The following is a 22368-nucleotide window of genomic DNA, read 5'->3' on the forward strand; positions in this document are numbered from 1 at the left end:
GCAGCTGTAGAACCTGCTGAGGATCTTGGCCAACATACCAAATTTCCTCAGCCTCCTCAGGAAATACAGCAGCTGCTGAGCCTTCTTGACCAGCTGTGTGGTGTTCAGTGTCCAGGTGAGGTCCTCACTGATGTGGACGCCCAGGTACTGCTGCTCACCCTCTCCACTTCACGCTCCCGGGTAAACAGCGGCTGGTGAGGCCTCTTCTTCTTCCTCGTGTCCACTATCATCTCCTTTGTCTTATCAGTGTTGAGGGTGAGGTTGTTGTCCTCACACCGAGACACCAGACCAGCCTCCTCTCTCCTATAACCCACGTCGTCCTCTCCAGTGATGCGACCGATCACTGCAGTGTCATCCGTGAACTTCAAAATGATGTTGTCTTTGTTGGAGGTGACACAGTCATGGGTGACCAGGTGTAGAGGATGGGACTGAGGATGCAACCCCGTGGGACGCCAGTGTTTGTGTGCCAGTCAAAAAGTCCTGTAGCCAGTCACAGAGGGTGGAGGGTGCAGGCCGAGTGTAGCCAGTCAAAGAGGGTGGAGGGTGCAGGTCGAGTGTAGCCAGTCAAAGAGGGTGGAGGGTGCAGGTCGAATGTAGCCAGTCACAGAGGGTGGAGGGTGCAGGTCGAATGTAGCCAGTCACAGAGGGTGGAGGGTGCAGGCCGAATGTAGCCAGTCACAGAGGGTGGAGGGTGCAGGCCGAGTGTAGCCAGTCACAGAGGGTGGAGGGTGCAGGCCGAGTGTAGCCAGTCACAGAGGGTGGAGGGTGCAGGCCGAGTGTAGCCAGTCACAGAGGGTGGAGGGTGCAGGCCGAGTGTAGCCAGTCACAGAGGGTGGAGGGTGCAGGCCGAGTGTAGCCAGTCACAGAGGGTGGAGGGTGCAGGCCGAGTGTAGCCAGTCACAGAGGGTGGAGGGTGCAGGCCGAGTGTTGCCAGTCACAGAGGGTGGAGGGTGCAGGCCGAGTGTAGCCAGTCACAGAGGGTGGAGGGTGCAGGTCGAGTGTAGCCAGTCACAGAGGGTGGAGGGTGCAGGCCGAGTGTAGCCAGTCACAGAGGGTGGAGGGTGCAGGCCGAGTGTAGCCAGTCACAGAGGGTGGAGGGTGCAGGCCGAGTGTAGCCAGTCACAGAGGGTAGAGGGTGCAGGCCGAGTGTAGCCAGTCACAGAGGGTGGGGTGCAGGCCGAGTGTTGCCAGTCACAGAGGGTGGAGGGTGCAGGCCGAGTGTAGCCGGTCACAGAGGTTGGAGGGTGCAGGCCGAGTGTAGCCGGTCAAAGAGGGTGGAGGGTGCACGTCGAGTGTAGCCAGTCAAAGAGGGTGGAGGGTGCAGGTCGAATGTAGCCAGTCAGAGGGTGGAGGGTGCAGGTCGAATGTAGCCAGTCACAGAGGGTGGAGGGTGCAGGTCGAATGTAGCCAGTCACAGAGGGTGGAGGGTGCAGGCCGAATGTAGCCAGTCACAGAGGGTGGAGGGTGCAGGCCGAGTGTAGCCGGTCAAAGAGGGTGGAGGGTGCAGGTCGAGTGTAGCCAGTCAAAGAGGGTGGAGGGTGCAGGTCGAATGTAGCCAGTCAGAGGGTGGAGGGTGCAGGTCGAATGTAGCCAGTCACAGAGGGTGGAGGGTGCAGGTCGAATGTAGCCAGTCACAGAGGGTGGAGGGTGCAGGCCGAATGTAGCCAGTCACAGAGGGTGGAGGGTGCAGGCCGAGTGTAGCCAGTCACAGAGGGTGGAGGGTGCAGGCCGAGTGTAGCCAGTCACAGAGGGTGGAGGGTGCAGGCCGAGTGTAGCCAGTCACAGAGGGTGGAGGGTGCAGGCCGAGTGTAGCCAGTCACAGAGGGTGGGGTGCAGGCCGAGTGTAGCCAGTCACAGAGGGTGGAGGGTGCAGGCCGAGTGTAGCCAGTCACAGAGGGTGGAGGGTGCAGGCCGAGTGTTGCCAGTCACAGAGGGTGGAGGGTGCAGGCCGAGTGTAGCCAGTCACAGAGGGTGGAGGGTGCAGGCCGAGTGTTGCCAGTCACAGAGGGTGGAGGGTGCAGGCCGAGTGTTGCCAGTCACAGAGGGTGGAGGGTGCAGGCCGAGTGTAGCCAGTCACAGAGGGTGGAGGGTGCAGGCCGAGTGTAGCCAGTCACAGAGGGTGGAGGGTGCAGGCCGAGTGTAGCCAGCCACAGAGGGTGGAGGGTGCAGGTCGAGTGTTGCCAGCTTGTGAGTGAGTTTGTGTGGGATCACAGGATTGAAAGCGGAGCTGTAATCAACCAAAAGTACCGTGATGTGTGAGTCCTTGTTTTCCAGGTGGGAGAGGTAGTAGTGAAGGGCAGTTTTCCCACAAAACAGCACAACCAAGGACTCAGAAGCACAACATAAAATACAACAAGTTAAAATGCTGGGTCACAAAGACCCGTGACAGACTCACCTTTAACTGCCCAAGACTGCGTCTGAATCTTTGGACCAACTTCAGGGATTAACTCAGTGATGTCAGTAAGACAGGAAAGGTTTTCAAATCAAGCTCACTGGGTTTGTTGCAGAGTATATAGTTAGTGTAGTTGTTGTTTTGTGTGTCAGTTCTACTACTAAGTGTCACAGTTGCTGCAAAAAAGCCACCAAGTAATAATAATTTACCTTCAAATCGTTCCTCCAACTCATTTAGTCGCCATTCAAGCAGTTCGTTTCTTACAAAATCATCCAAGAAATGAACCTGACAGATAAACTGTAATATTTAACCAGACTAGATCTTTGTAATACATTTCTGTGTCATGTTCCTGTTCCACACAGGTGCATACTGTGGAAATCTCTGTGGCCATGTAGTGGTGAGGTTGCTACCCAGTGTGGTTATGGGGTTTAAATAGAGCGGCTATTGGACGAATTTCACCAGTGTCACCAATTTTCTAAAGAAATATATTTCAAAAGGTGCTGTTGACATGAAAATCTCACCAGATGTGGCAACAACCCATCAAATCCACACATGCAAAGTAATCAAACCACACGTTTCCATAGATTATGTGTAATAAAGAGAAATAAGACAGGGAGAAAGTCTTGAACACACTTGCTGCAGTTTGTTTAATCCTTTGTACAAAAGCCTTTGTGTGTGATGACAGCATCAAGATGCCTCCTGTGTGGACAAATTAGTCGTACGCATGTATTCTGTGCGCTGTGGGCGTGGCTCTACACAGAGTGACAGATAGTCTCCGAGGTAACCACCATGAGATGCTCAAATGCTCTTAACTTGCACATCACATGTGCTCAGATGTTTCTCCACATCAACAGGGCCCCTTCTATAAACTGTGAGGATTCAGGTCAATGGAAGAAGAAATGACATCAAAGTTTCTATTAAATAAACTGAAAGTAACAAACCCAAAGCAACAAATGAGTTTTGCATCAATCATTGGTTTTTAATTTGAGATCTACGTAAGAATGCTAATCACAAACTGCTAATGGACTTCTACCATGGAGATCCTTCTGCTGCACACTGTGGTTCAGCTGCTGTGGAGGACAAGAGGAAACTGCAGCGGGTGGTGAGGGCAGCAGAGCGGCCCTGGGCCCGACACTGACCTCCCTCAGAGACATTTATATACTGGCAATGTCGTCCTCAAGGACCCCCTGGACACTCACTCCACCCCCACCCTTCCCTCTGGTAGGTGCTACAGGTCGATCAGGTCAATGACAAACAGACTCAATAAAAGGTTTGACCCACATGAACTTACAATGGCCCACTGTGTGTGTGCAGAACAAAGATGTGAAGCAGCATGAGACTCACATGTGATGCTGTCCTACATGCATAGAACTAAGTGACAAAGTGATCATGAAATAATGAAATGTCCCATCACAGATGTTTTGCTGACAGCTGTGTTCAGCTCACAGAATAAAGAGTTTGAGTCCCTCACTGACTCAAACTCCTTCAGTGACACTTGCAGCCTTGCAGATTAGTTTGCTGATCCTGATGCATCTCTGGAGCTGATGCTGTCCCCCAGCAGACAACAACAACATAGATGCACTCACTAGTCCACTTTACCCTCTAATCACATCTCTGACATCTGCAGGTTGCTCCAGTAGAGACTCTTGTGCAATGCCAGGTGTTTGTGTTTGTCTGTAGGTACACATTAGATATGACCATAGACGCACACACACAAGTGAACACAGGAGCACAGATGGTTTCCATCTCCACCTGCTTCCCTCTTTCTTCACACAACTGTGAGGATGATGAAGAGGTTTCAGGACGAGGTGGTCAGCAAGCACAGGATAAAGCAGGGCCATGAAACTCTCTCGTGCAGCAGATGTTTAATAAGACTCAGCTTTAGGGTTCTTTTTCCACCTGGCAGCAAAGTAACAGCTTCACTAATGTGAACAGTCACAGTGTTAAACGTTTCTATATTTTCATATATTTTTATACGTCATCTGTTGATGCTGCAGAATAAAGTCTGTTAACAGAGTCCAGGATGTGGAGAACAGGTCCAGCTCTCCCTTTACTGTGTCCACTGTCATCAGCCCCTGTGAAGTGACACAGAGTGCATGTGTGTCTGTCAGCTGTTGTTTATTGTGAAGAAGACAGATGGAACAAATGAACACACACTTTTAGAGAAATCTGAAAAAGAAACACGTGCTTGGGCTCCTTCTGTGCTCGTCTTTATCAATGCTGGTCTTTCTTTCCTGTTTGTTCTTTGGCACAAGCTTCAGTCTTTTCTCCCAGGGCTCCTTCACACTTATAAATACACCTACATTCATTTATACACAAACATCATGAAACAAAGGGGCGGCTTTGTAAAAGAGGACATGAGATCCTCTCTGAACAGCACATTAATATCAAACACAGGACTAAACAGGATATACTGAGTCTGTGGTGTTTTCATTATTACTTGCTAAGTATTTTTCCAGTGGTTTGAAATGTGACTCAAGTCAGATTCTTCTACTGTGTGTGAACTCTAAGCAGCTGCATTAAACACCTGCTTTTCAAACGAGGCTCAATTCTATGACTCTGTGAATGTAAACTTTTGTCACCTGCATAAATAACAATACTTGATCTAGTAAGGACTGCAGTGCTCCTATGATCCCAGCTTGTAGATGGAGGCTAGCATAAGAGGCTCACCAGCTAAAGCAGCACACCTGGGTCTCCCAGCCTATTAAAAGCAGCCCTTTGCTTCACCTGCTTCACTAAACATTATTATTATTATTTAAGCAGAGTGGTGTGATTTATGTAGGCATTGCTGTGTGACAGGAGGACTTTTCTTGCACACCCACTGTTGTGGATAGGCGTAGCTTTGGGTCACGTGGTGTCGGTAATAGTAATAGTGATTGCTATATCACCTGTTCACGTCCCGAGGGAATTTTTGTGAATGAGTGGGTGATGGGAGAAGTCGACTTTTGCTGACCGCTCAAGCTTAGAATGTTTATTCTGATCACTGTTTTTCTGGATTTTAAGGATTTGATAACAAATAAAGAAGTTTTTAATCTGGAACTTTGACGTACGTTTTGAACAGCGGGCGCGTCAACATTATTCCCCTATTCAGCTGCTCGCCGACTCAAAGGCTTGACAGTCGCCAATACTCACCAAATGAGGGCGCACATGCTTCCACGCCCACTGGTGACTGCACACATCCTTTCAAGGAAGCATTTCATTCATCCCTAACAAATGGAACAAAACACTGTGCAGCGTGTTCAGGTTTGAACGTGGCCCTGGCCTCTCTCTGCATCCACCTGCATCGGCCTTCTTGTGTGTTGTACCTCCAACAACCCAACAGCACATCCACTCCCTGCTGAACTGCTTGGTAAAGTTTCTGTCATGGTCCTGAGTCTGAGGACTCAGTGTTTTGTGTTTCCTTATGCTTTTGTTCATTCCGAGTATGTATTCTGTTGTGATTTTGCCATTTGTTAGGTTTCTGTTCTTTGCCTGCCTGCTCCCACTTCCCTGTGTTCCCTCTGTCTGTCCATGGTGTTATTGTGTCTACTTATGAGTCCGCCTGTCAAGTTCAGTGTCCTGTCTGGTTCTCTGTCTGTTAGTTTCCTGTTTTATTGTAAAGGTCTCTGTCTGATGTGAGTGTGTTCTGTTTACGTTTCCCCTGTCCCGTCAGCTCTGATTCCTCCCAGCCGTGTTGCCCTCCTGTCTCTCATCCCCTGATTACTGGTGTGTGTATTTAAGCGTGTGTGTTCTCCTGCCTGTTGCTGGTTCGTCTGCGTTACCCCGTGTTCCATGGTGTCCTGTTCCTCGTCTGCGTCTCTCTGCTTCTTATCCCTTTGTCGTATGCTTCCAGGTCTGTTATTTTAGTTCTCCCAGTTTAGGTGTCTTCAGTTATTTGTCATGCCCCACTGCTTGTCTGTCACTACACCTTTGTAAATAAACCTCATTAGCATCTCATCCACTGCTTGCATCTTGGGTCCTTCTTCCAACTCCACACGGCTCGCCTCGGCAGCCGTGACAGTTTCAATCAATTCTACTTTCTTTGTAGGTACATTTCATCTGTGAACTCCTGAACTCCTTTACAGCAAAAGCTGCAACTCATTGGTGGTTATGTCACCATGAGAAGATTTTATTATTTTCCAGAATTTTTTAGGATCATTCAGATGTTTAGTAGTTTTTGAAGGACAGGATTCTGATTTGGCCTTTTTAATGAAGGAGGCTGAACGATTTCCGAGCTGCCACAAATCAGCCAATCTGCTCCAGATTTAGTTTCTCTGGCCTGAGCAGCATCCCTGTTTTTAAGGAGACTGCATAGCTGAGGAGAAAACCAAGGATTGTTCCTGCATTTCACTCTAAATCTGAGCATGGGGGCATGCTTATTTATCATTTTGATAAAAGTGTCATAAAAATAATTCCATGCCAGCTCACCATTGGTGATCAGGTAGATTCTGTTCCAGTTATAGTCCCATAAATCATGAAGCTTGCTGACAGAAAAGCTTCAAATCTCCTTTGAAAGCTATTTGTGGTCTTGATTGTGGGAGCTTCAGTTGTCTGACTCCAGCTGCCACACAGTGGTCACTGATATCATTTGCAAAAACCCCAGTGTGACAATATTTATCAGTGAAACAGAAATCAGGACGTGACGACTTTTCTTTGAACATTTGCTAAGGCTAAGCTGTGCTTTATACCACAGTTGGGAAAAGAGAGAGTATATTATCCTTAATGTATTAGGAAAACAGAAATCTGATACAAAACTGATATAACCACAATAGTCACATATCAAGTAACCAGAGTACAGCTGTGCAGGACTTTTATTGTGAAAAGTAGGAAGAGGAAACAGTTTTCATGAGCAAGCTTTTCTGACATGTGTATTCAGTGGTTGAGAGGAGGCGGCAGACAGCAGGACAGTCAAAAACTCCCGACCACACTGGTACTGGGAATCCCACAGTGCTCGTCCTTTAATAAACACTCCTCACCAACAAGGCCCAGCTGAACGGCTGCTGTCTTATCATACATGAAGCGAGCAGCGTTCATACAACAGAGGGCAGGGCGCATGCTTGTGACATCACTAAACATTAAGTTGTCTTAAAGAGACACCACACTATTGCGACTGTTACACGTGGAAACTTATAAGCATAACTTCTCTCCAACAAACGTGGAATAACAGGAAGATCCTTTATAAACACAAGTCATTTCTTCTTCTTTATATGGAGGAATTAACTGGAACCAAACTTGGCTGCATGAAGGACAATTTAAAGGAGTTTCTTATAAAATACTACAGAACTTTAAAATTTAGAGACGAAGCCAAGAAGACACTGCAGAGGTTTCAGCCTGATGTGAACTGTTCTGCTTCTTTCTGTGAGTTACGCACTGAAACTATTTATCATCTATTTGATCAGAATATAAACAGCAGAATCAGAGTTATTTCTATCAGCAGTCTGTTTCATTATTGATCCAACAGCACAGATTTATCACTGATCTGTTAAACCTGATCACTTAACCCTTTCACACACAGTGGTCACTACAGTTACAGCTACTCAAAGGCTTGTATTTGTGTCAGTGTTGATGGTATACTTGCACATAAACCACTACACTGGACACTGATGTGTCCCTCCATACCCTGTCAAAACCTGTTGTCCACCTAACTGGACATGTAAAAAAACTCTTTGAAAAGTAGACGTTTAAATGAAGTTCAAAAATCTTTTTTCATGCCTAAAGATGAATAAAAACACTTAAGACAAAAATCCTGATTGAGGTTGTCATAATTCATGCGTGAAAGGGTCAAAACTAGAAAATAGAAAAAGAAGAGAAAACAAGCAAAAAACAACAGAGCAACATACTAAACACAACACCATCACGTTAATCTAGCTAAGTGTAAACAGCAGTAAATACTAAATATTGAATGTTGTTGTGTAGCAAGCAGGACCGACAGCGCACAATGTGCTTGGAAATAGCAGCCAATAGAGGTGTAGTTTATGTCTATGAACAGTGAACACCCGTGTGCACACCTGTGTGGATCAGCGCGCTTGTATTCAAAAGGTTTCCCCATGTAATGGTCTGCTAGAGGGTGTAGAGAGCCATAGCCCCGCCCCCAGGGCATGAAGCAGGCATGGAGGAGATCCAGCCTCCATGCCTGCTTCTGTCTGTCCCGTCTGTAACAACTGAAAATAAAATAAAAATAAATAATAACAGCAAAGGTCAATCACATGGACCAATACGGCAAGGCTGTGATGATCTATTTGGCAAAGTAAATCCATTGGGTCTCCTTGTTGGTCTTCAGACAACAATTCTGACGGCTAAAGAACCAAAAGGGACACGCAAAAAAACAAACAAAAACTAGAAAATAAACGATCACGTTTTGAGTTGAAAACAGTGACAACAGATACAAAATCACATAGTTCATAATAAAAACGACTGCTGTGAATCTTCTAAATCCAGTGGATGATGTTCAGGTTGTGTTTGTGCTGATTACAGAACCATGTGATGTGATGACTGCAGTGAAGAAGAGCAGCATATACTGTCACACAGCCCCGATAGCAACATGACTCTGGACCAGATCTCTAGACCAGGTCTGGACTGGAGTCCACCTGTGCAGTGGAACAGATCAGGATGGGATCTGTTTGTTGTTGTCACCTCTGAAGAGCTTTGACGTTCAGTTTTAGACAGTTAAAATCATCATTTGCGCCTAAGAAAGATCCAGTGTTTCTGGTCTAAATGTGTCATATAAATGCATAAACCACAGGATTTACCACTAAGAGCTGCTGTCTGGCCAGAATGCCGTTAGCCCCCTGTGTGGATGTTATAGCGTGGACAGGGTGAAGGCCAGATCAGTGAAAGATAGAAGAAAGCAGAGGAATAGAAGAAAGAAAAGGGACAGAAAAGAAGGGTGGGGGAAAAGTCGAGGGTGAAGCAGATGTACACAATGGGTCTCCACCTGCTGCCACAGATGGAGCTCCCACAGCCAGGGCAAGGAGTACTAGCGGTCCAGAAGCAGCGGCCCGCCAACCACTGCAGAGGCCGGCCACTTCAGAGAAAGCCAAAGACGGGACCCTGGACCCCAAGAACCACCCGACACCTGGGGGAACCCCGACCGCGCAACTAAGAGGAACAAGCCATCCATCCCCGGAAAACAACCCTCATCGGAGCAGGCCAGCAAGTCTCGCACCAGTTGTGACATCACATCCTGTGTCGTGCGACACAGTCGTTGTGGTGCGTTGGTCAGTATCGCTTAATTTTTGTAACTTGATCCATTGTGCCGTGGTCGTTGCAATCATGCTCATTTTCCCACCATTTTAATGATAATCCTGCACCGAAGCTCAGAGACACACGAATACACAGAGTGAGATGTTGAAGCAGTTTGAAAACTTCAATTTGTAGAAAGACCTTTGCAAAAAACACCCTCAACAAAGTCGTGGCTTCCAGTTTTGGCTTCTCCTTATCAGCTCGTGTGACGTGATCCTGTCTGAATGCTCTAATTTAGCAGAATAGTGCAGCGCCTTCTCCCGCCTTAACGACAGTTAGAAACGACTGCATCTGTGTGCTGACGAGATGAGTTAAATGACCATTGTGGCAGGTATGATGGTGCCAGGAGTGGTTCCAGGGGTGGCGCCACAGGGGCACTGGTCCCAGCTGAAATTTGATTGGCCCCTAAAGTGCCCCTGTGCTGTCACTCATCTGTCCTTTGCGGGAGTGCTCATCAGATTCAAATCCAAGTCCCAACACTAGTGGTGCTAATGAGAGAAATAGGAATTTCCAGTGTGAAATCTTACAGAAGAAGATTTGAACATCCTGCAATGAAAGCTTTTCAACCGACAACTGGTTAGAGTCTACATTTTGAGAAGTTTGTTGGTATGTCATAAATCTGTATTTACCCACAGCTGTCATGTAGCTTAAGTCTGACAAACATTAAATGAGCCCCAGTGCTCCCGGTATCGGTGCAGAGATCCCGTTTAATCGACTGTAACACGAGCTTTGTAATATAAGTCCCGGCGTGTGTGGTACCTAAAAAAACTGAATCTCAGCTAAAAGCTCCTTTAAACCATTTCTGCAACCACCAAATACAGCAAAAACAACAAACAGTTAGGAGCCGTTACGTCATTTCACAACAAACACAACGCAGCCTCGTCAGTGCAAAACTGCAGCTAGCAAAACATTGTTTAAAAGCTGAGATCTCACAGATTCCAAAACTGCGAGTTTCATCACGCTCTGACCAAAATTCATCGAACCAGCTGAAAAAGCAGACCACAAATATGCACAGCGTTCAATAAAATATAACGGAAAATTCGCTCCTTCCAACGTGTGAACATCCAGTCAAGACTCCAGAACTTTCCCTTCCTCACTCGATCTCCCACAATGCCTCAGAGCCGTTTCCCGTCAAAAATCACAAATTTTGCCTGGCTACAGACATTCGATTGGACCAGGGTGAGTGTTGTAAATTTATGGTTACGTGTATTTTTTGCTCCGCAGCTTCTGATTGGTGGACCTGACGTAAAAACAGTGATGTTAACTTGATTCTCTTGGCTAAAATTATTTTAAAAAGAGGGTCAATCATGCAAATCTGCCAATAGAAGCCAAAGTTACAGCCCCTCAGAGTTTAAAGAGAAACGGCACGTTTCCAACACTCGGTTATGCAAAGGGAAACAGGCCCAAAGTGCCTGAGTGTGTGGGTAATTCTTCAAATAATATTCAAAAGCAAACATTTTTAAGCATGTAAATAAAATTAAATCATTTCTGCTCTTCAACACCTAAGAAATTAAAACTGGCAGATGGTACCAAAATGTGAAACGCCTGGCTATCTGTGCATTTAGTGCTGTAAGTTTTCACTGTTTACCTTCAGAAGCATAAATCTTTGCACAGATAATGTTCATATGTGGATTCCTGGTTTTCTGGAGTTAATTGTGACCCAAAGCGTATTTTTAAAGTGGTTCCAGGCAATAAAGTCTAAAAATAAATACATCTACTTCCTTTTTCTGTTCCAGCCTCAGTGACTCTGACACAGTGCTGTAATATTTACACCTCTGATGAAAACAGAGTTTGTGGTTGCAGAGAAATACTCGACTCATTTTGGGCATTTACGAGCAGGAACCTCAGAAAGCCCCTTGCTGCTTCACTGGTTAAGAAGCAAAGCAAACATTAGTTAACAGTAATGTTAATTAAGGCCCAAAGTTTAGGAAAGAACGTCAGCACTTCACTAATGAATGTAATGCTGATTCATGTACTTGTTTTGTAATGTGCATGTTGTGCGTTGCTATTTCCCATATTCTTTGGCACTGATAGATGACATGAAGAGTCTCAGGCAGGACCTGAGCCTGCCAGCTGCTGACAGTGAGCAGGGAGAGAGCAGCAGAAGCTGGGCAAGAGCAGGGCACCTTCAGCCCCCTTCATCAGGTCAGAAATCATTTGGGTGTCTGTGTGAAATGTCTGATTTTTTAAAATCTTTTTTGTAGACATATTTATTAAATGTTTAATAATTATATAGAAGAAAGACAATGTAAAGAACAAAACCTTTGGCCCATAAACACAGTCAGGAGTCACAGTCGAGTGTGAGCTGCATGTATACAAAGAAATAAGAAGGAAACAGCAGTTAGAATGAGCATTGTACATGCTGCTGGAGTAATACTTGGCCCCTCTATGAATATTGTGGCCTCTTGATGGCCCCACACTCAGAAACATAGATCCACCACTTTCTTCTCTACTGCACTGAGGTCTAGCAGGACAAGCACAGAGATGAGTCCACTGTCACCACCACTTGTCTTTTCCCAACCATTAGTCCTGTTATTGCGCCTGTTGATGTGGGTGTGGCCAATGAAATGTCTCCATTACTTGTGTTGACACCAGGCTGTGACATTCTACAGGTGATGGTGGCACACTGTTCAGTCTTGGTGTTGGATCCTGATGTGTGGAGCCAGGGCTTTGGCCACAGCTTCTTTCCCCTGTAGACCAAGCCCCTGTAGAACAGGCTGCTTACAGCACCCCCTGGTGGTGTTAAAGTGGAGTAGAGCCATGAGTGAGAGATGATCTCTTTCCTTTGGTTCTGCTGTTTGTCCTCATATGATCCTTCTTCCTGGCAACAGTGGGATGCATAAGCTGGTTGTCATGGTCACTGCAGTGTCCTCTCCTACTCAGCCAGAACATTGAGACCTCTGATTTCTTGGGGACGGGAATGATGATGAAGGATGTGGGGACCACCAACTGCTTCAGGAAGAGGTTGAAGATGTTGGTCAGCACATGCTCTAAAACATGACCTGGAACACCCCCAACACATTTGGAGAGCACTGAACTCTGAGAAAGCACCAAGTGTGTAAATCCGTGACTCCATAACCACAGACTGGGCTCTCTTTAAAAGCTGGAGAGGAAATTCTCACTCACTGGGACACCGATCTGCACCACGGAGCGGTCCCATCAAAACATTATCTCAGGACACCACGAGCAACACACTGGAGAGGGGAATCATAGCCAGAGACTCAACTTTGTCTCTGTTTTCTTTGTACTATTGTAGGGTCTTTACCTTACAAAGGAACAAAAACAGAAAGTAAAGAGGCGGGAACAACAATCCTGGGAGACTGCCAACAAGCCGACTGTTTTCTGAAATCACACCCTGCACCGCACTTACGGTGTGTTCCCACCGACGCGACCAGAGCGTCAGGTTTACATGTAAAGTCAATGTAGAAGCGCGATGACACGCGATTGCGAGTCCCGCGAAAATTCGGAAGCAGATTTGCTTCGCGAAAACGCGAGAAACGCATGTCACAGCAGCGCGTCACAGCAGCGCGTCACAGCAGCGCGTCTGGCGCGTTTGACTCGCGAATAAAACCACGCGCATCACTTTTTGTGTTGCATTTTGTGCACACGCGCGTACCGCGTCTACCGCTCGAGTTGGAAAAATCTGACCTCCAGCGTCAAATCGCACGGCGACAACCAATCAGGAGCCTGGTGACGTGGCTGTGACCTAGGTCAAAGGGGCAGATCCAGCCAAAGCCCTTCATTCTTCAATGGAGGGAAGGCTAATCAACGCCGTAGCAAACAACCCGGAGCTGTACGACACCAGCTGCTTTCTGTACCGAGACAGGAATATAAAGGACGAGCTTGGAGGAAGATATGTGAAGAGATCGGGCAACCTGGTGTTGAGACAACGCCGGTCTCTGCGATTCTTTTGGTCCTGGTAGAGATCACTCTGAGATGTTTCCATGTTTTACACAATCCTTTTATTACCCATTATTCTTACAGATGCATCTGGAGATCAGCACACTGCATTCTTATGCAGTCCTATGCTAAAGGCTGATCTAAAGAACTCCACACAACAGTTACAGTTATAACTTCTGGTCTCCTCCCCCCTACAGTAAACACCCCCACAATGGAAATACACTAGTACAGTGGCCAAGGGTGCTGACACCCTGACCCCCATCTCCTTTTATGGTAGTGCCTGTTTGCCCTTTGTCTGCTCCTCACCCTCAGTAACTCTTGCTACTGTCCTGGGGGTTGATTGTCTTTCTGCCCTGCACCTCAGTTCTTTGTTTCCATCCCAGGCCTATTTTGTATCCTTACACCCATTACCACAATATTATAATGTTGCAAGCAATCACAACTATATTCTCTTTAACTTTGATGTACATTAAGGAATCTATTCTCAACACTGGTAAGTTCATTCATTTCTCTTTTGAAAGTTTTCACTGACCCGGGGAAGCCGCACAAAAGCTAGCAAGCCACAGCTATTTTCCCACTGATGTACAAATACCGTTCTGCTTTTATGCATGTTGTCATATAGGAATTTATTGTTATTAATAAACAGCACACAGTGTTCATCCGTCACTGCTTCGCTTTTTCGCTGATTTTTTATTGCACCGTACAGCTTTGCATTCTGCAGCCTGATTGACAAATCTCCTCTGTGTCGTGTCTCCTGCGCTTGCCAAATTTATCATGTTTGGTTTTGATAACCATCACGTCCAATAGAAAAAACAGCACAAAAACACCCATAACTATGACCTTCATTCGGAAATAGACACCTGCACCGCGAGGGGAAAAGGCGCACGAAAGTGGCAGGCAGATGAAGACAAAACGCAGGTACGGTGAGGACGTCCTTTACGCCGCTGCTCTGCTCTCCACAGTAAATAGAGAAGGGAGACTCTCTCTTCAAACGCTAGCTCGACAGCTGCCATCTAGCAAAGATACCATCTGGCACAACTTCCTCCCACGTTCCTCCCACATTTCCGGTTCATGCGCGTCAAAATTGCATATTTTGACACGCGATGAATTCGCGTTGGACACGCGTCGATGTGCGAATTTGCACACGTCAAGTTAGGGGCGTCTGGCGCATTTTGATCACGTTTATCGCGTTCAGTGTGAACACACCGTAAAATACCACAGCTCTAAGATGGAGGCTGATTAGAAGCAGATGGCAGAGCGATCAAGTGCAGGTGAGGCCACAGCTGTGCGGAGGAGCTTCCGGGTGGAAGGCCATCCGAGCCACGCCCTCCCCGGAAGCGCGAACTTCCGTAAACAAACCCCACGGCTGGGAGAGAGGAGAAACAGGGAGAGAATACACACAAAGGTGAGGTCATGTAATTTGATTACCAGTCTGGCAGGGATTATGGTGTTAAAAGCCGAGCTAAAATCAGTAAAGACAAGGCTGATGTAACTGTCCTGTTGTTCTAAGTGAGCTACGCTTGTATGGAGGGCTATGGCATCCTGAACTGTTCTTCCTGTGAACTGAGGATCGAATGTGTGAGTTCTGACCAGTTTCTCGAGACACTTCGAGATGACTGGAGTAAGACCCACTGGCTCTGCGAGGCGCTAGAAAACTAAATGAAATGTTTATTAAGGGAGAAATGTTTCAGGAACCTGGGTTGATAGTTTATCTGAAGCAACATCACATCAGAAACACTCCCACCTCTGACCCAACTACCCAACCACAGCAGAGCGCTACTCTGGCAGGTCCAGCGTCAGCACCTGTAAACTGTCAGTGTTGATTGGTCCGGGTCCAACAAACTGGTGGTTGGTAACCAGCAACAGCACTTCAATGACGGGCACAAGAAGCTCTCTTTAAAAAGAAGAGTGAGGAGGTGCAGAAGGAGCTGCCTCCAGTCTGTAAGTGCTTCTGAACGTTAGCACTGCTAACACCTGCCTGCTCCACTGCCCACCCCCGGATCCTTACAGACTTACTCTCTGGACGCTCCCTGTTGCTCTCCCAGATCTCTTACCCCTCCATGCCTCGCCTGCTCCCGCAAAGAAGTAAGACTGTTTTCAAATTCACACTTTTGTCACTGCAGTAATGGCTGGAACACCTGCTAACCCCTGTCTCCCTCAGTGCAGTGACTTCGAGAATTTTCTGCCTCCTAATTCCTCGCTGGCCTCATCTCTCGGTTCCTGCACTGGACGTTACCCGGTGTCAGGCTCCTGACTCAGGTCGGCGAGAGCCCCAAGACTCCCTCATGGACCCCACCTCCCAGTTAGACACAGTGATTACAAAGCACCCTGTTTCTCAGTCTGTGTTGTGTTGCCTGTAAGCATACAAGTTACATTCAATGTGTCATAGAGGCACTCAAGTAGTCTCATAGAAGTGAGGTAGCGCTCACAGTAAAGTGTTTGTATTCTCATGTTAGTGTTCTCATTGAAGAAGTCAAGCTGAGCTCACAGTATAGTAGTGGTACGCTCATTCTCAGTATCTTCGTAGAAGAAGTCAGGCTGTGTTTTCACTTTAGTAGTTCTATACTCGTTCACAGCAATTCTCAGAAAGGTTTAAGTTATTGAATTATTTCCAGCTTAATCGTTGTGTTTTGTAATTATTGCATTCTTGTTCACTTTGTGTTTTCTCTCAGACTCTGTTTGCTTCGCTCATACGCTCTGCGTCTCTGAGTGGTTTTCGCATCTGAGTCCATTCACCTGTGTCTAGCTTTCTGGCTGTGACATGAAGCGCTCATGATTCCCAGAAAAAGACTTCTACAAGAAATATGTGTTCAGTCTGTGTGCATGTCTGTGTGTTTAAAGTCTGCATAAAGATGATACAGGTTCATCCTCAGTGTTAGGTCCATGTTCATGTGCATTATTCAAATCCAGTGGAGAGCGACAAAGAAAAAAAAAACTTTGGACATGGAGAAAACATGCAGAAAATAAAATATTAACATCGTTAAACTGCTAATGCAGAGCTTCCCAAAGTGCGGGGCCTGCCCCCTAGGGGGGGGGTGCAGAGCCATTGCAGGGGGGGAGCGCGGTATGAAAAGGGACGAAAACAAAAGAAAAACGCTTGGACACTGCTAGCACGGGGCGCCTACACAAACGCAAAGCAGGAGATGAAGCATCGCTGAATATGTTTCCAAACCAACTTCATTCTAAGCCAAAGACAAGAAAATATGGTGAAGCAAATCTTCCCTTTGGCTTCACCTGCACAAGTGCCGAGGTAGGTCTCCCTGCAGGATCTTTCTTGTAAAACAAAGGGGGGCCCAGCGAAAAAAGTTTGGGAACCGCTGTCCTAATGCAACACTGCACACACCGCCGTGGAGCTGCTCAGTGTTAAATAGTAACAGAGTAACACCCCTGACCTGTGCAAGGACATCATTTTAAGAGACTATTCAATCAATAATCAATAACATTGTTGCCTTTTTTTCAGGAAACTGTTTAATAACCAGCAATCACAAATCTGAGGACTATTAAACACTTCATGACTCTTGTTTTTGAACAGCCTGCTCGATGAAGATTACAGAGAATAGTGTTGTAGTTCAGCCTGACCAGATCTGAACTGGTCAGGCTGAACTGACCAGATGGTGGCAGTATAACAGTCACAGCATTCCTCAGCTGCTTTCAGGTTTAATTTGCTCTAACATTTGATTTAACGTTACTTTTACAGACAACAGCTTTGTCAGATAGGTGGTTACAGGGTTGTGTGGTTATTATTTCACTCGGTTCATGTAACGACCCTGACTGCGTGGCACAGACTGGACAGCAGGTGGCGCTCTTCACTTCTTTGATGATTCAGCAGGTGAGAAAGAGAAGTGTTTTTTTTCCACGTCCAACATAAGGATAAAAATGTTAACCACCTAAAATTTGTGAACAGGGTAAACAGCATCCTGTCATAATGTCTGGCTGGTTCTTTAAACCTCTATAAACTTTGTTATTACTGATTTTGACTTGTGTAATTGATGGTAGCTACTATGGCACATTAGCATAACTGCTGATCTTTGGACTAAAAACATGTTTTTTTAGTTCATTTAAAGGCAGAATCAGAGTTTGAAACAACATTCAGAACTGCAGTTAACCTGTGTTTCATTCAGGTGCTGCAAACACATCAGCCGTTCCAGGACAAATTTCCAGCTCATGAATGCTGAAGATCTCACCAATTCACTGGGAAAACATCAGCCTTCAGCTGCAGCAGAGAAAATCCATGACTTCTAAAAGTTGATGGAGCTTCTAATTCTTTAGTTTGCTCAGAATCTGAACTGCTTCAGGTGGAGCACTTTAGCTCTTTGACTGTGATCAGAAAGAAAGTCCATCACTCTGTGAGAACTTTCAGTGTGAAACTTTAGAAACATAAAGTATACCGAGCTTAAAGAAAACGATCCTGGTAAAATCACATAAATTGCTGCAAAAACGTACTAATAAATACATGCATGTAGTTGTAAAGAGTCTGCAGAGTTCCATATGTTGATCCATGTGAAGAACAGAGCTACATAACTGATGGTGCCAGCTCTGTACAAGAGTCAGAAACAGCTCCGTTCAGTTTCAGGGTGTGGTGGCAATTGGTGAGGATTTCATCTAAGGAGTCGTCTTTGGCCACCTGCTCCACGACCTGACCGACTCCGCTCTCTAACATGTGGTAATACCGCCTCAACTCCTCCAGCTCAGACCTCATCCGTTCCTCCACCTGCTGTTTCTCCTCCTGAGCCTCCATCAGCTTCTTCTTGTACTCTGACTCCACAGCTTTCATTTCCTCCTCCAGCTTCTTCTTGAAGAACTCTCTGAGCTCCGACTCTCTCCTCTTTAGCATTTCCTCAACTTCCAGGTAGGTGTAGTTGGAGTAAAACTCTCCTCCGTTGTCGGCCACCATCTTATCCACCTTCTCCAGCAGATTCAGGACTTGGCGGCGGTCGTTGGTTTTGAGGTTGTTGAAGACGTGGTATCTGTTTCCAGCCTTCTGCAGGACCTCCTGCAGCTCAGCTCCTGCCTCCTCCAAGGTCTCATCCAAGTCTAACTCAACTACATCTCCGTGAGTGAAGAGGATGATGGTGTACCTCCAGGCACCCTCTCCAAAGATCTCCTCCACTTTCTTCACAGCGTCTCTTTCCTCTGCTGTGAAGCGTCCAACCTTGATGACCAGCAGGATGGCGTGGGGCCCCGGGGCCGACATGTTGATGCATTTGGAGATCTCCCTCTTCACAACGTCTTCAGGCAGGAACGTGTCAAAGAGGCCGGAAGTGTCGACCGCAGAGACCATCTTCTTAAACACCCTTTCCTGCTGCTTGGAGCATTCAGCAGCCACTGAAGAGGAGAAAACATATATCACCTCATCTTAATTTAGATCAAATATGAACTGCACAGAAATGGTGTCCCGTTTTACACACCTACAGAGTCCTCGCTAAAATAAGTAACAGGTAAGCAATTCCTACTGCTGCTCCCCATTAAAAACTCTGTGTGTGTGTCTCTTACCTGATGAGTGACTGGAGATTTCTCTGAAGGCATCTCTTCCCAGGATGCTGTTTCCACTGGAACTCTTTCCTTCTCCAGTCTTCCCAAGCAGAACCAGCCTGAGATCAGACACTGAGCACCAGTGTTGGGTAAGTTACTTTAAATTAGTAACTTAGTTACATTACTAGTTACTTCTATCAAAAGTAACTCAGTTACTTCAAGTTACTCGTTACTTTCAAAGTAACTAGTTACTAGGGAAAGTAACTTTGGTTTTACTCAGAATTCTCTTGTTAATGTGTTGCTTCCGTAACTGGATACCCAGCCAGACTGCCAGTCTTCTAGCTTGCTTACTTGCCACATGTGCACTGTGCCACCTACCAATAGAAAGGAAAAGATAATGTGCATATTTCCACGAGAGAAATCCCACGCCTGGACCGTCGTTGACCGCCGCCATGATTCTAGCCTACGTTACAGCGTCATGTGCGCCTTTTACATCCAACACAAAAACTGCAGTCGTGGTGCTTTGATTGTACTCAGAACTCGGAAATTCTGCCTTCTGAATAGGAAGATGTAGGTAACACCAGACTGCAGATGAGCTGCATACAGGGCTGGACTGGCCCACCATTATAGGAAACATCATAAAGCCTTTGAATGAAAACAAATGCTGTTGTGACAGTGATGTTCACTGTCTTGATGTTATATATGCATCAATCTATCAATCGTTTTTTGTAAGATTCAGATAATTATTATTTAAAAGCGAGACATTTTAAATGAGAATGAGAAAGAAAAGTATTTCTTTGTGCCCCCCTCTCCCTGTTAATGCCTCTCACCACATATCCAAACCAACATCATGACCAGCAGCTTTACAGCTGTGGGTCCAGCAAACATCAGCTGATACTAGAAATTAATATTAAATAAATTCTAACAACAGCTGATCAAGCTTAAACATGCTGCTGTTGTTTAGCGCGACATCCGCTGGTTTCCTCTTTCTGGCGCAAAGTGGGAGATAAACAAACAAGAGAGAAAAGCCGATCAGCTGATCATTGATCAGTTTCATGATTGAAGTAGAAAAAGGAGAGGGAGGGGGAGAGGATGAGAGAAGAAGAGGCAGCTGACAGCGTAAAGACTGAATAAATCCAGCTTTGTGTCTTTTTCATTGTAGCTGAAGTCCGGGAAAAACTGTTCCTTTTCACCTCAATACGAAACGCGGTCCGAGTGTCAGGTGAACTGAACTTCAGGTAAGAAGTTATGACCTGCAGTCTATCTGGGTCAGATATAAACCAAGTTTAGGGGTAGTTTAGACTTTTTACAGTCAGTTACAATAACTCGTACTGCACACTAGCTAGCATGACGGAGTTTCTATACAGCTGGGTGGGTGCTATGATGTTACTGATAGTGAACTTTATTTTGTTCATAAGGTTAGTGAGTAGAGTTTCCAACCGTCCTGTAAAAAACAGAATCGTCTCGTATCCAGAGAAAATATTACGGCGGCCGCTTTGGGTCAGGGGCGGATCTAGAGAAATTTTCTTAGGGTGGCAAAATCAAAGCCTTTTTTCCCCCAAACACATCTGCAGGTGGTTACATATGGTTAAAATGATTCAAATGCAGTAAGTATACACGTTTTTCATATAAACATAGTCTATAACTTAATTATTGTCTGTAGCCCACATAATTACACACTTTAGTTACATAAAACATGTGAGTTTTGATGTTATGTACTGTATAGCCTGTATAATAAATAAATATGTAGCCCAATAAGTATAAACTCCAGAAAGCTACACAACATGGGGCGGTTCATTTACAAACACAAGTATAACTTAAGTTTCACTGTTTTTTGTTAGAAAACAATCACATTGTTACAGCTTAAATTACACAAAATGTCAGAAATCTGCACTGTCATGAACAAACATTTAAACCTAATTTTTCATGATTTGTTGGATTAACCCTCTGAGGTCTGAAATACAATATTTTTCCCCCTCTTGCCTTGTTTGGTATCTTTTCAGTTCAACTGAATTCAGTTGTTTTTTCACTGACATACTGCATTAGTATTACTATTACTATTAATATAACTATACTGATCTGAAATCACACAAAGAACCTAAAATCCTAGTAGTATTTTTTTACTGTAAAAAAACCACAGACATGTTGAGTAAATGTTTATAACTTGAAATGCAAATATAAAATGTACATTTTGTAAACAGATACAACTATTTACCGTCACTCCCAAAACTTTTCCCTCTTCGTAAACAACCAAATCCCACATGTTGACTTTTTTTTAATTGGTCGACATGGTGCATTTTTCCACTGATAGGAAACGTGGATTTTTTTCCTTTCTTTACTGTTTTCGCGCTGTCCTTAGAAAACGTTTAAAACACACACAAAAACATGAGGACAGTGTTTAGAAAAAAGCGTGGCTGATATATATGATCATAACTCTGGATTTACTGGCCTGTAATTAAAATTTAAAAACATTGAAGTCTGAACTTTCAATGTGGCTGAAACAGAGACTCAGCGTGGCTGCAGCTTGTTGCTATGTCAGCTTACATCAGTCATGTGATGTGGAGGTGCAGCGTGTCCGTGGACCACAGAGGGTTAATAACACTCACCTTCCTTCCATTTCCACAGTGTAACATCCACCCACTTGTGCAAAATCCGAAATTCCCATGGTGTTGTTCAAAATGTGCTCTGGCACCATCATAAGCATCGCTTGCTGCTGAAAACAAGAAAAAAGCCGGTCCTGCTATGGGCTGAACCATTTGTTACTGGTGGAGGGGGGGGGGACACTATGCAATATATTCAGTTTTAGCATTTATATTCACTGTTGACTGTAACTACGCTCAAACTGTTAATGCTATCTTATTTTAATAAACAACACTGTCATATGCAAAACTGGGGTGGCACTTGGGGTGGCAAGGGATCGTTTTAGGGTGGCACTTGCCACCCCATGCCACCCTTCTAGATCCGCCCCTGCTGATGAAGCCAACAGGTTCGCTTCATTTGCAAAAAGCAGATATGAGTTTCTGAGGCCACAGTCTTCTGTGGCAGAAGGGGAATCAGGGGACGCCCTGGAGGAGTCCACCACCCACCAGAAACAGGTCTGAGCTCTCACTGCAGTTGTAAAGGGGCTACACAGCCCACATGAGGCTGAGGGATGCAGCCTTCTGTCAGACTGTCACTAACACCGAGAAACAACCGTGTACACTCATACTCATGGGCACACACACCAATTAACCTAACCCCATTAACTGCACGTCTTTGGACTGTGGGAGTCAGAGAACCCAGAGAGAACACAGACATGGGGAGAGCATGCAAACAGGTTAGATGTTGGATTTGAACCCAGAACCTTCTTGCTGTCAGGAAACAGTGCCAACCACTTTTCCACT

The 22368-nt window shown here is 45.6% G+C and overlaps 1 protein-coding gene across 1 annotated transcript; it reads right to left on the minus strand.

Annotated features, from left to right (window-relative positions):
• Positions 1–16955: 16955 nt before the first annotated feature.
• Positions 16956–20587, minus strand: LOC146391932 (GTPase IMAP family member 9-like). The gene is made up of 2 exons (XM_084917214.1): positions 19007–20587; positions 16956–18838 (listed from the first exon to the last, which is right to left on the minus strand). The coding sequence occupies exon 2, from the start codon at positions 18792–18794 to the stop codon at positions 18027–18029; it is 768 nt and encodes a 255-aa protein (XP_084773340.1). The 5' UTR covers positions 18795–18838; positions 19007–20587; the 3' UTR covers positions 16956–18026.
• Between the last annotated feature and the right edge of the window lie 1781 nt (positions 20588–22368).

The sequence above is a fragment of the Perissodus microlepis genome, chromosome 3, assembly GCF_051167445.1.
Source record: "Perissodus microlepis isolate ML-2025 ecotype Zambia chromosome 3, ASM5116744v1, whole genome shotgun sequence".
In the NCBI taxonomy this organism is placed as follows: Eukaryota; Metazoa; Chordata; class Actinopteri; order Cichliformes; family Cichlidae; genus Perissodus; species Perissodus microlepis.